General features: G+C 43.1%; 1 protein-coding gene across 1 annotated transcript; it reads right to left on the bottom strand.

Annotated features, from left to right (window-relative positions):
- Positions 1-539: 539 nt before the first annotated feature.
- rnf34a (ring finger protein 34a) lies at positions 540-12,821 on the bottom strand. Its single transcript, XM_062999552.1, has 8 exons — positions 12,732-12,821; positions 10,768-10,977; positions 10,089-10,276; positions 9,801-9,987; positions 9,547-9,600; positions 8,708-8,900; positions 7,332-7,361; positions 540-4,585 (listed from the first exon to the last, which is right to left on the bottom strand). The coding sequence occupies exons 1-8, from the start codon at positions 12,735-12,737 to the stop codon at positions 4,401-4,403; spliced, it is 1,053 nt and encodes a 350-aa protein (XP_062855622.1). The 5' UTR covers positions 12,738-12,821; the 3' UTR covers positions 540-4,400.
- Positions 12,822-12,938: the final 117 nt, after the last annotated feature.

The following is a 12,938-nucleotide window of genomic DNA, read 5'->3' as shown; positions in this document are numbered from 1 at the left end:
GTAGGGGCGGTCCGGGTCCTTACTGTGTGGAGTTTGCATGTTCTCCTCGTGTCTGCCTGGGTTTGCTCCGGTTTCCTCCCACAGTCCAAAGACGTGCAAGTGAGGTGAACTGGAGATACTAAATTGTCCATGACTGTGTTTGATATAATCTTGTGAGCTGATGAATCTTGTGTAATGAGTAACTACCGTTCCTGTCATGAATGTAACCGAAGTGTAAAACATGACGTTAAAATCCTAATAAACAAACGTGCTAAACGTATTCAGATGTGGCTTGATGGACACCAGGATGAAATTGAGCTTCATCTGTGTTCTCCACGACCACAACGTTAAAACTATGTGGACCGCAGACTGTGAAGTAGATGATCTTCGTTTCTTAGAGAACTGGAGAATTTTATTTTTAAAGATAAACCACTCGGGTCTTGAATGAGAAGGACTGATGTTCTGGAGACGAGCGTCCACCAAACAAGTCGGAACTAGCAGAAGAATGATGTTAGATGTTCAGAAGATGATTAACGTTGTGGTGACAAGGAAGAGGAAAGGAGATGAAAACGTTTCTTTTATTTATTTCTTTATTTAATTATTTAACCACAAGACCGAGTACGAAGTTGCATCTAGAGTCTCATCTGTCGGTTCATTAGTGACTAAGAGTTGGTTAAATCTATTTCCCGATAAAAAATAAACGTATCTGAGTGAGCAAACACGCGATAATGAAACAACATTTTGGGAGACACTGTACACCCTTCATTTCTTTACATCAATTAAACTCACATACAGGTGGGCTGGTGATGTTCTGCTCTCGTCAGGAAATAAAAGGTTCTTAACATGGTCTCGTCCAGGAACCCGAGCGCCCGTCAGTAAGACCGTTTGATTCCCAAGACATACGAGACTGTGGGATGGATGGTACGGAAGTATGTTAGATGTTCAGGACCAACGTGAAAGCATTGCTACCTTTCTCCCGACATTCACGACACCCACACTGACGGAGGAGCACCACAAGACTGGAAAGTTCTTGTCTCTTAAAAGTGCTACATAAATAAACTAGACTCGACTCCCAACACACCTGCTGCAGCTCGATCTAGGAGAGTTCAATGATGAACTCGAGCTAGGTCTGGATGTTTGGAAGCACAACTAGAGCTGAGAAACCTTGATCTGCATCACGTTCTGACAGTGCTGGGATTTAAACTCATAACCTCTTGGTCCAGGGTGCTCACTGTCTCACCACAGACCTTTATAAGGTATCTTAGATCATCATGGGGCGGCCCGGTGGCTAAGTGGGCGGCACTGTCGCCTCACAGCGAGAAGGTCCTGGGTTCGATCCCCGGGTGGGGCGGTCCGGGTCCTTTCTGTGTGGGGTTTGCATGTTCTCCTCGTGTCTGTGTGGGTTTCCTCCGGGAGGTCCGGTTTCCTCCCACAGTCCACAAACATGCAGCCAGGTTAACTGGAGACACTGAATTGCCCTATAGGTGAATGTGTGTGTGTGTGTGTGTGTGTGTGTGTGTGTGTGTGTGTGTGTGTGTGCACCCCCCCCGCGACCCTGATTGGATAAGCGTTTAAGACAGTGAGTGAGTTTGCGTCATGGCTTTTGGTTCCTCATAACTGATGGGCTACATCTGTGATTGGCTGACTTCTCTGTGTCCATATAAATAATGGTAGTTCAACCGCGCCCATTACAAAGTACACAAACATGCATGGAACAGCGGTCTCTGAACGCATGGTGAGGTAAAGCTCGTGTGACTGTGGACAGCCTGACTCATGTTCGATTCACCTGATCATTTGGACACCTTGGCGAGGAGACCACCGTTCCATGTAGTTTTGCTTGTTCCATGCTCATATGGACACAGAGAAGTCAGCAGCCGTAGCCGATCATTATCATTGACGAGGGATTAGGAGGCCATGATACAAGTTTTAATCACATTATAATTGGTGTCTATATATTTTTGACCCAGAAACAGTTCCAATACTACTATATTAGCCGGGACTCACGACCTAATTCTTCATTTCGAACAGCAGGTGGTGCTAAATAGTCTCCACAGCCCATGCAGAAGGTGGATTTGATGCTCTAACGGATCCCTGGGTGTGGGTAAACAAGTGAATGTCAGTGTAAGTTGCCATGCAATGAGAACCCAGCGTTTCTCAATGGCGCTGGATTCACCGCGGCCCTGACCAGAATGAAGTCTGAGGAGCATCGCAGGATGTATCCCGAATACTATCACACACGGAGGACAAGAGCTCACCGACTTCGACAGTGGGAAGGTCACGATATCGAGCACACTTTGTAGTGCATAGTATGTGGTTTGAGACGCAGCCCTTCATCTCACCGGCTGAAGCAGCGCCTCAGCTGCTCGAGACACACCTACCATGCAGATGACCTTTGTGGGTATACAATTACTCACTGTAGCCTATTAGTTCCCAGTTTATTAATCGAAAGGGACTCCCATTGGACCCCTCACTGATCAGACACTGGTGTGTGTAGCAGATGCAGCAGTGTTGTTGGGATCTTTACATTTACATTTTTGGCACTTAGTAGACGCTTTTATCCAAAGCGACTTACAGTTGTGACAGTATACAATTTTAAGCAAATGAGGGCCTTTCTCAAGGGCCCAACAGTGGCAACCTGGCAGTGGTGAGGCTTGAACCGGCAACCTTCTGATTACTGGACCAGTACCTCAACCACTAGGCTACAGCTGCCCTTTAATTAGTGGACACTGGCTTTATATTTTTGGCTGGAGCTTCATACTCCAACATCAACAGTGAGGCGTTTTAAAATCCCAACAACACAGTTGCACCTAATGCACTCGTGCATACACAGAACCCATAATTACCGTGTCGGTGAGAGTGCGGTGCCGAGTGCTGCTCCACCACCCACTCATACATGAGGCACAGGTACAGCAGATGAACTACAGTCAGTAACTGTATACCCACGACGTTCATCTGTGTGGTAGGTGCGTCACATGACTACAGACTCACTTGTGCGGTTCCATGGGAATCAAACTGTAACCGAAAGCAGGAGATGCACACACACACATGCAGTGAGGAAGAAGAACATCTGGAATAATCCGTCCTGAGTAGTGAGGAGGAGTCCGTACCGACTCCGCAGCCGGGTGTGAGTGGAGCGAGTGGAGGTCCGACAGCGGGCGAGCTGCTGGTCGGTGTAGTTCCACGTGGAATGCTTGCGTAACGCGCGCTGGCGTGACGGAGCGTCCGCGGAGTCCGGGGTTCGAACCTACGTACGAGCGTGATGAGACCTTCAGACCTGAACATGTTCATCACGATGGGAACGTGATGATTTATGAACAGTCCATGGTTCTGTGCAGGCCACTGGCCCACTATACAGCCAAAAGATCTGATACCGAACCCACAGAACCCTCACTCCTACACTGTATGGCCAAAAATATGTGGACACCTGATCCTGACCCTATTGGACACCGCATTCCAAACCACATAGCCACTAATATGGAATTTCCTCAGCCTTCAATGCTCAGGAACAGGATCTCCACAGTATTATGGAGTGCATCTGTAGGAATTTGTGCCCATCCAGAAAGGACAAAAGCATCTGTAAGAACAGACGGATGTAGGACGAGAAGGCCTGGCTCACAATCAGCGTTCCAATTCATCCTAAAGGTTTCATACCAAAAAATACTTTTAACTACAGTATATCTTTTAAGATTTTGAAACATTAAGACGGGTCAATCTGACCCGTAAACATAACAGGAGGGTTGAGATTGGGGTTCTGTGCAGCCCACTGCACGTCTGTGCACAGGGCCACAGCTGCACCTGAATAGGAAGGGGGCCTTCCCCAAACTGTTCCCACACAACACACACGGGGGCAGGTTACCATGTTAAATGATGGGCGGCACGGCGGATAAGTGGGTGGCACTGTCGCCTCGCAGCAAGGAGGTCCTGGGTTCGATCCCGGTTCGGGTCCCTTCTGTGCGGAGTTTGCATGTTCTCCCCGTGTCTGTGTGGGGTTTCCTCCGGGAGCTCCGGTTTCACCCCCACAGTCTAAAAACATGCAGGGTGTGTGTGTGTGTGTGTGTATGTGTATGTCTGCCCTGCGATGGACTGGCGTCCCGTCCAGGGTGTTACTGTGTGCCTTGCGCCCATTGAAAAGCTGGGATAGGCTCCAGCACCCCCCCCGCGACCCTAATTGGATAAGCAGATTAGAATAAGTGGCAACAGTTTGGGGAAGGCACTAATTCCCATAGATACACTCCAAAATATGGTAAAAAGCCTTTGCTAAATATTTGACCCTGTAAGAACAGGTGTCCACATACTTTTGGCCGTACAGTGTAGGAGTGAGAGTGAGGACGATCTCCAGCGTGGACACGGCGTCAGCCAGTCGATCAGAAGCGTGTGTGTTTTATTTGGCCTGTATCTGTGATGAGCGTGCACGATGAGCGCTATGATCTGAAGACGTGGACGGCCCTGATCACGTACTGCCTGCAGATGGGACACTCGCTCATCCTCTTGCCACATTTGGTGCAGGTGACCATGTGCCCACACTCCAGAAGCACGCAGTCGATCGCCGCGTCCATGCAGATCCTGCAGAGGTTCTCGTCGCTCGCCAGCTGCGTCCTTTTGCCATCTACACCCCGACAGAGAGAGAGAGAAACGTCAGAGCAGGAATCATCAATGTTCTCGCTCATTTCTAACAGAGGGACTAGATCAGCATCAGAAAGGAGGGTTTGCACCATAGGGTGCACTTGGTTTTTCATGTACAATAATAACACTTGTTGGAATGATTAATGATTTATTATTTCAATACAGATGTTTCATTACTGATCCTGACCCTAACCCTAACTGATCAGCTGCCTCAGTTGAGAGGATTCTAATAAGACATGGAATCATGAGGCAGATTATTTAAACGCTCTACTACTTAGACAGAGATTACGCCGATTACGTCACCGCAGTTTTAGCTTACTAAGCTAACACAGTTAGCCTCAGGCCATTCAAACCGATATGCTGAGGCGGCACAACCCGCTAGCACGGCAGCTAACGTCTCCTTCTGTGTACCGAAAACGGTTAAACTGTCGCTGATAAGCCCGAATTGTACAAATTGTACAAATGCCAAGACACTTTTGTAATTTTTCTATTATATTACATATTGCATATATATTTATTTATTCCTACCAACATTGTACTGCAATACTTAATTAGGCCTATTTCATTAATAATTTTTAACTGAGTCTTTTATTTACTTAATACTTTTTTCTATTGTACCTTGAGCTGTTGTAATACTTGACTTTCCCTCTGGGATTAATAAAGTATCTATCTATCTATCTACCTACCTACCTACCTACCTACCTACCTACCTATCTAATCTATCTATCTATCTATCTACCTACCTACCTACCTACCTACCTACCTACCTATCTAATCTATCTAATCTATCTATCTATCTATCTATCTATCTATCTATCTATCTATCTATCTATCTATCTACCTACCTACCTACCTACCTACCTATCTAATCTATCTATCTATCTACCTACCTACCTACCTACCTACCTACCTACCTATCTAATCTATCTATCTATCTATCTACCTACCTACCTACCTACCTATCTAATCTATCTAATCTATCTATCTATCTATCTATCTATCTATCTATCTACCTACCTACCTACCTACCTATCTAATCTATCTATCTATCTACCTACCTACCTACCTACCTACCTATCTAATCTATCTATCTATCTATCTATCTATCTATCTATCTATCTATCTATCTATCTATCTATCTATCTACCTACCTACCTACCTACCTACCTACCTACCTATCTAATCTATCTATCTATCTATCTATCTATCTATCTATCTATCTATCTATCTATCTATCTACCTACCTACCTACCTACCTACCTACCTATCTAATCTATCTATCTATCTACCTACCTACCTACCTACCTACCTACCTACCTATCTATCTATCTATCTATCTATCTATCTATCTATCTATCTATCTATCTATCTATCTACCTACCTACCTACCTATCTAATCTATCTATCTACCTACCTATCTACCTACCTACCTACCTACCTACCTACCTACCTATCTAATCTATCTATCTATCTATCTATCTATCTATCTATCTATCTATCTATCTACCTACCTACCTACCTACCTACCTACCTACCTACCTACCTATCTAATCTATCTATCTATCTATCTATCTATCTATCTATCTATCTATCTATCTATCTATCTATCTATCTACCTACCTACCTACCTACCTACCTACCTACCTACCTATCTAAATTAAAAATCAATGATAATTTATTTAAAAGAACTTCGTTGGTTGCTCCGCATTCATCCGAAATGTTTGGGATTGCCTTCAGCGCTAAAAAAGCATCGGACGCTCCCTCGTTATTCAGTCAGATCATCACTCAGAATTAAGGCGCCTCAGTAGGAGCGTTTTAAGGGATCTAAGAATTTAGACACGCCCTTTTCCCGGGAGTGTAGGATGACGTAAAATGCATCTGTGTGGAGAGATCACCAGGTTTTTCTGACAGACCCGTAGCGTGTTGAAAACATCGTTTGGTTTCCTTTATACATAAATCCATCCAGATGTAGGAAATATGACGTCCAACTTTTCCCATTGCTCAGGGGTCCAGGTTTTGTACTAGTCAGGTGTCTGTATGTATCATACAAAACGTTTTAACTGGTGACGCAGATATTAATTCCAGCTTCATAAAGCTCAATAACTGTCAGACTAGATAAGTCTGCACAGCACATACTGTATATCAGTGCTTTTTTGTGAGCTACATGGTGTGTAACTATACCGGCGCTAGTGCACTATTTAAGCACACGATGATGGTGTGTGGTTTGAAACACAGCCAATTTCAGTGCATTTCCTTAAGCTCCATCGTCAGGATGTCAAGACTAGCTTGTATAATCACATCAGAAGACTTTTACTCTTCTTAGCGATTACGTCCAACGTTCTGATGGACCACGGTTCGTTCACACTCGCACCATGAGATGAAATGATGTCAGAGCAGGAAACTATGATTATAAACGCAACACGTGATGGCGCTCAGGTCATCACGCCATGCAGGGTGGAGGGTTGTATCACGACAGCACTATGGATGGAAGATGGCACTGGCTGGTGTGGAGTTGCCAGCATTTTATCATACATCTTACCTCGGACTCCACCGTTGCAGATTGGAGGAGGTAAAGCGACCACTTCAGCACAAAGGAGCAAAACACAACAGCCATTAGAGGAGAGATGAGAGGAGGTCCGTCCTAAACTCTACAATGTAGGAACTAGTGGACTTGATGCTGAAGCTGTGGGTTCTGGTACTAAAATGAATTAGAATGAATGATTTCTTACCTGCGCAGACGGCAGTGCTCACGTTCTCCACTGAAATAAAGGAGAATAAAAATCAGTTCACACTCAAACATTAAATACTAAAAATAAAATCCCTTAAACATCAAATACTAAAAATAAAATCCCTTAAACATCAAATACTAAAAATAAATTCCCTTAAACATCAAATACTAAAAATAAAATCCCTTAAACATCAAATACTAAAAATAAATTCCCTTAAACATCAAATACTAAAAATAAAATCCCTTAAACATCAAATACTAAAAATAAAATCCCTTAAACATCAAATACTAAAAATAAATTCCCTTAAACATCAAATACTAAAAATAAAATCCCTTAAACATCAAATACTAAAAATAAATTCCCTTAAACATCAAATACTAAAAATAAATTCCCTTAAACATCAAATACTAAAAATAAAATCCCTTAAACATTAAATACTAAAAATAAATTCCCTTAAACATCAAATACTAAAAATAAAATCCCTTAAACATCAAATACTAAAAATAAATTCCCTTAAACATCAAATACTAAAAATAAATTCCCTTAAACATCAAATACTAAAAATAAATTCCCTTAAACATCAAATACTAAAAATAAATTCCCTTAAACATTAAATACATTAAATACTAAAAATAAATTCCCTTAAACATTAAATACAAAAAATAAAAATCAGTTCCCTTAAACATCAAATACTAAAAATAAAAATCAGTTCACACTCAAACATCAAATACTAAAAATAAAATCCCTTAAACATCAAATACTAAAAATAAATTCCCTTAAACATTAAATACTAAAAATAAATTCCCTTAAACATTAAATACTAAAAATAAATTCCCTTAAACATTAAATACTAAAAATAAAAACCAGTTCATGCTCAAACATTAAAAATACTAAAAATAAAAATCAGTTTACGCTTAATCAAATATTAAAAATAAATTTCCTTGAACATCAAATACTAAAAGTAAATTCCCTCTAAACATTAAAAATACTAAAAATACTAAAAAAATCAGTTCACACCTAAACATCAAATACTAAAAATAAAACACTCAAATTTCCCCCATGGGGATCAATAAAGGAATCTCATCTCATCTTATCTTATCTTAAAATCAATTCCCTTAACCTAAAATCAATTCCCTTCAACATCAAATACTAAAAATAAAAATTAGTTACTGCTCAAACATCAAAAATAAAAATCTGTTCACACTCAAATACTAAAAACCAGTTCCCTTAAACATCAAACACCAAAAATAAACTGAGCTTCAAATAATAAATTGTACAACTACTGTATATGTGTAGCCCTGTGTGTGTGTGGGCGTGGTTCAGTCTGTGTGTTGTTCTGTGTGTGTGTGTGTGTGTTCTGTGTGTGACAGACTCACTGGACTTGCGGTTGTCCTCGTTCTCGCGGTACAGCCTCCTCACTCTGTCCACCAGCTCCCATTTCTCACAGCAACCCGAAAAGTTCACAAAGTTTCTAGCCAGAATTTCCTTCAGCTGTCGGACCGTCAGCTGCTCCACGTCATCCACACTCGACAGGTCTGAGAGAGACGCTCGGCCCGCCCTCCTCACCGCCTGACCAATCAGCAACAACCACACGCCTTATTACATTTCATGAGTTTTCATTCATTCATTCATCTTTCCACCCATCACATCCACCCACCCACCATCCATCCACCCACCCACCAACCATTTATTCACCTACCCTGTACCCGCCCATCATCAGCCCACCAGCCATCCACCCATCATCCATCCATCCATCCACCATACATACCCTCTACCTGCCCATCATCCAACCATCCACCTATCCTCTACCCGCCCATTATCAGCCCACCAGCCATCCACCTACTCTCTACCCATCCACACACTCATGATCAGTCTACTAGCCATCATCCATCCACCCACCCACCATCAATCCACTTATTTTCCATCCATCCACCATTCATTTACCATACATCCACCCACACATCTACTATCCATCCATTCACTCACCATCCCCCAGCCCATCATACTGTACATCCACCATGAATCAAAAGAGCATTTTTGAGCTCAGGTATCAACATTCCACCTCATACCGAAGGTGTTCAAACCAAACCACGTCTTTATAAATTGAATGTAACCCAGTCATCATTTATTTAATTAGGAGGGGTGTCCACATACTTCTGGTCATGTAGTTTTTATATTGAGCTTGTTATTGTTGTACTGTGGCATGTGGACTCACCTCAGGGGTTTCTTCTGATGACTCGAGGTTCACAAGTGACATGGAGTCCACAAGCTGCAGGAAAACACACACACACACACACACACACACACACACACACACACACAGGGCAGGGTTAATGTGGACAAAACCTTTTCATTCTGTAGTTCACTGAGCTGTGCTTTTTCTAGCTTCTGAGGGAGAACCTGCTAAAGCTTGACAATACGACAGAGGACTGAAGACCCCACAGAACTGCTTCCATTAGCTTTACAGACCTGAGTGGTGGATGCTGAGCTGTTACTCCTGCTGATTGGCTCTCCGTGTGCAGGAAAGAGTAGAGGGGCGGGGTCAGTGGCAGGTTCAGGGAAAAGCGGGCGTGTAGGTAAAGTGGGCGTGTCCGGATCATCCTCACTCTCCACGCCTTGGTGACACAGCACCAAATCTACCAGGTCCTCCTTCTCCCTGCAGGGTAACAGAAACAGAATCAGAAGCTGGCGTGGGGTGGGGTGGGGTGGGGTGGGGTGGGGTGGAAATCTCCCCCCCAGAGCTCGGCAGCAGCGTACCTGCACGCGTCGGTGTTGATGTTACGCAGCGTGAGGTAGCGCCGCAGGTCTTTCACGCGCAGGTTCATGAGGCGCGGCCGCTGGAACGCCGTTCCCTTCAGCAGGTTGCAGGTGGAACAGATTCTCAGGTTCTCCTGCAGCACCGAGCACAGCGAGCAGAAGTGCCTCTTGCATTCACAGCACAGGTGCTGCAGAGAGACGGAGACGGTCGCATACAGCAGGGGTTTTCAACCTTTTTGGACATGCGCCCCCCCTTCGTGTGCCACCCGCGAACTTGCGCCCCCCCCTCCCCTTCGTCAACCACCGCACATAAATCAATGAGAAAGCTTCTGACGAGCTAAAATAACGTCATTAATGTTGTGCACATCATACATACGATGCAATTGTATGTATGATGTGCACAACATTAATGACGTTATTTTAGCTCGTCAGAAGCTTTCTCATTGATTTATGTGCGATAAATCTAAAATCCTAAACTGCTGCTGCAAAGTTGGAAGCATATTTCGTTTATATTACTGATTTAGTACACCTGTTTGCAACTGTTGTGGCTGAAACACATGCATTTAAAAAATAGAAGGGGTGTCTATATAGTGTACCATAGCAACTTGTTAGTAACAACCTTCCAACCACCTGCAAAACCCTAAGCAAACGTTTAGCAGCACTTTAAATATGTCCTCACCCGTCTCCTGAATACGGAGAAGCTCTCTCCACACGCCTGGCAGCTCAGCGTCGGCGTGCCGTTGGGTGGGTACGTGGAGTATCCAGCAGATGGAGCGAAGCGGAACGGCCCGGCCCCTCCGAACCCCGGCTGCTGTCCTCTGACCGCCCCTGTGCCCATCACCTCGTTCAGCAAACCACAGCACGATGCCCACACACACGATGCCCCCGCCTAAACACACACGAAGCCAAAAACATCATTCTTCTAAAGAGCACCTATGAAAACCTAAAAGCACAAAACATGAGTTCACTTTATTAGGAACACCTGTTTACCTGTTCATTCATGTTAGTATTCGATAAGAGAGCACAATGTATAAATTAATATGGACATGGATCAGGAGCTTCAGCTCATCAAACATCTGGATAGAGAACACATCTGATCTGATCTGAGGGATTGTGATTGTGGCATGATTGAAGGTACCAGACAGAATCTATCTAACAGAATTAATTTTGCACACTTGTTAGAGATGTGTGTTGCTGAAACATTTGAATTCGATAATAAGGATGGGTGTCCACATACTTTCGACCAGCAGGTGTATGTAATCCGAGCAGGTCGCCCAGGCGCTTGTATCCGACTGAGAGGCCGATTTAACCGCCGTCTGTGATCCTTCTCATATCTGAATGGTTTATCTGGTCCTGTTTAACACTGCTAACGTGTACCAGTCTCCTGAGCACACCCCCCCAACCCCCCAGCCCCCCATCACGGAGAGCTGGAGTACATTACAAAACGTCCGGCTCTAAAACAGGATGCTGCGACAGATCAATCCCATTAGGAATGAGACGAGGCCTGAGGCGAGCTGTAAATAGGGATTAATGCACTTCAAATAACTCGTCTCAGGAGAGAAGCATCACTTAGAGTTCATCAGATTAATTGACATTTTATATCCCTGAACATAAAAATATCAGCATTACAGACAGACAGACAGTTAACACACCAGGCGGGACTTTCTTTGCATCATGACCTCCTAATACCACATTACTGACTTCTCTGTGCCCATGTAAATATGGCTAGTTTGCTGATAATGTTTTTTATGATTCTTATATAACATCTATCTGCCCGAACTAATTTCCTCTCAGCATAAGGTGAATGTTAGGGTTTTGTGTTTATTCAGACCTTGGCAGGGAGACCACTGTTCCATGCACTTAGTACTTACCAAGAATTGTTTGTACAGATGATCAAGGGATGTAAAGCTGCACAGAAATGAATCCAGTGGATGTTTTTATGGAGAAATCTCTAATCTAGACTTTCTATCATAATGCTTGTGGTTCAGTCTAATGGGTGCATTCTAACTAGCCCTGCATATATGGGCACAGAGAAGTCGATCATAATCAGTAATGAGGAATCAAGAGGCCTTAATGCAAAGTTAAAGAACTTTATGTACCAACAGAATCATTGCAGATTGTAGAGAGCCCACAATAAACTTCTTAAGGAGCTAAAATGAGTGAAATCACGGCAAACTAGAACTGTCATTAAATGCATACATTCATTTCAACTGTACATAGAGAATATGAATAAAAATTAATATTTTATTAACATTTAAAAACGGCACTGTGTAGTTTTATGGTTATGACTACTTAGCCTAGTTACTTCCATTAAACTGAACTTGCAAATCTGTAAAATAAACATTAAAATCATAATATTTACAATTCTACTTTACTCAGCGACATAGCTAGTGACAGCACAAGGCTGCATCCCAAATTCCTCATTCTTATACACGTACTGCACTAGACAGTAAGCAAAACCCGTTACTTCATACACTACGTAGTGCACTTAACTAGAGAGTAACGGCGCATTTGGGATACAGCCAAACTTAATGTTAACGGAGGCGAAATGTTCAGTTAGCTAGCTCTACATAAGTGACAGACGCAGGAATGCATATTAGAACGATATATTTAGCAAAATAAGTGCACTTAAATATTGATTACCTTCATAGCAGCTCCAGATAGGTGAAATAATTAGGCTAAATAAAGAATTACACCGACATATCTAGCCATCACACATCAGTTGAGCTTTCTCCTCTAGCGTTATTTTCTTTCCCACTCGTTTTCGTATAACCCCGCCCTCTTAATTCGGATTGGTTCATTTTACCTTTCAGTTCACTCTCATTGGACAGTGCAGTTGGATTCGTTGGC

The sequence above is a fragment of the Trichomycterus rosablanca genome, chromosome 7 (genome assembly GCF_030014385.1).
Source record: "Trichomycterus rosablanca isolate fTriRos1 chromosome 7, fTriRos1.hap1, whole genome shotgun sequence".
In the NCBI taxonomy this organism is placed as follows: domain Eukaryota; kingdom Metazoa; phylum Chordata; class Actinopteri; order Siluriformes; family Trichomycteridae; genus Trichomycterus; species Trichomycterus rosablanca.
The sequence above is the reverse complement of the archived record's forward strand: the minus strand, read 5'-3'. Positions and strand labels throughout refer to the sequence as shown.

Bases quoted from the DNA above. Each gene is read 5' to 3' on its own strand.
- rnf34a (XM_062999552.1), bottom strand. The intron at 10,277-10,767 runs GTGAGGACATAT...GTCTCTCTGCAG, and splicing joins TCTCCGTATTCAGGAGACGG to CACCTGTGCTGTGAATGCAA. The intron at 8,901-9,546 runs GTGAGTCCACAT...CTGATTGGTCAG, and splicing joins CATCAGAAGAAACCCCTGAG to GCGGTGAGGAGGGCGGGCCG.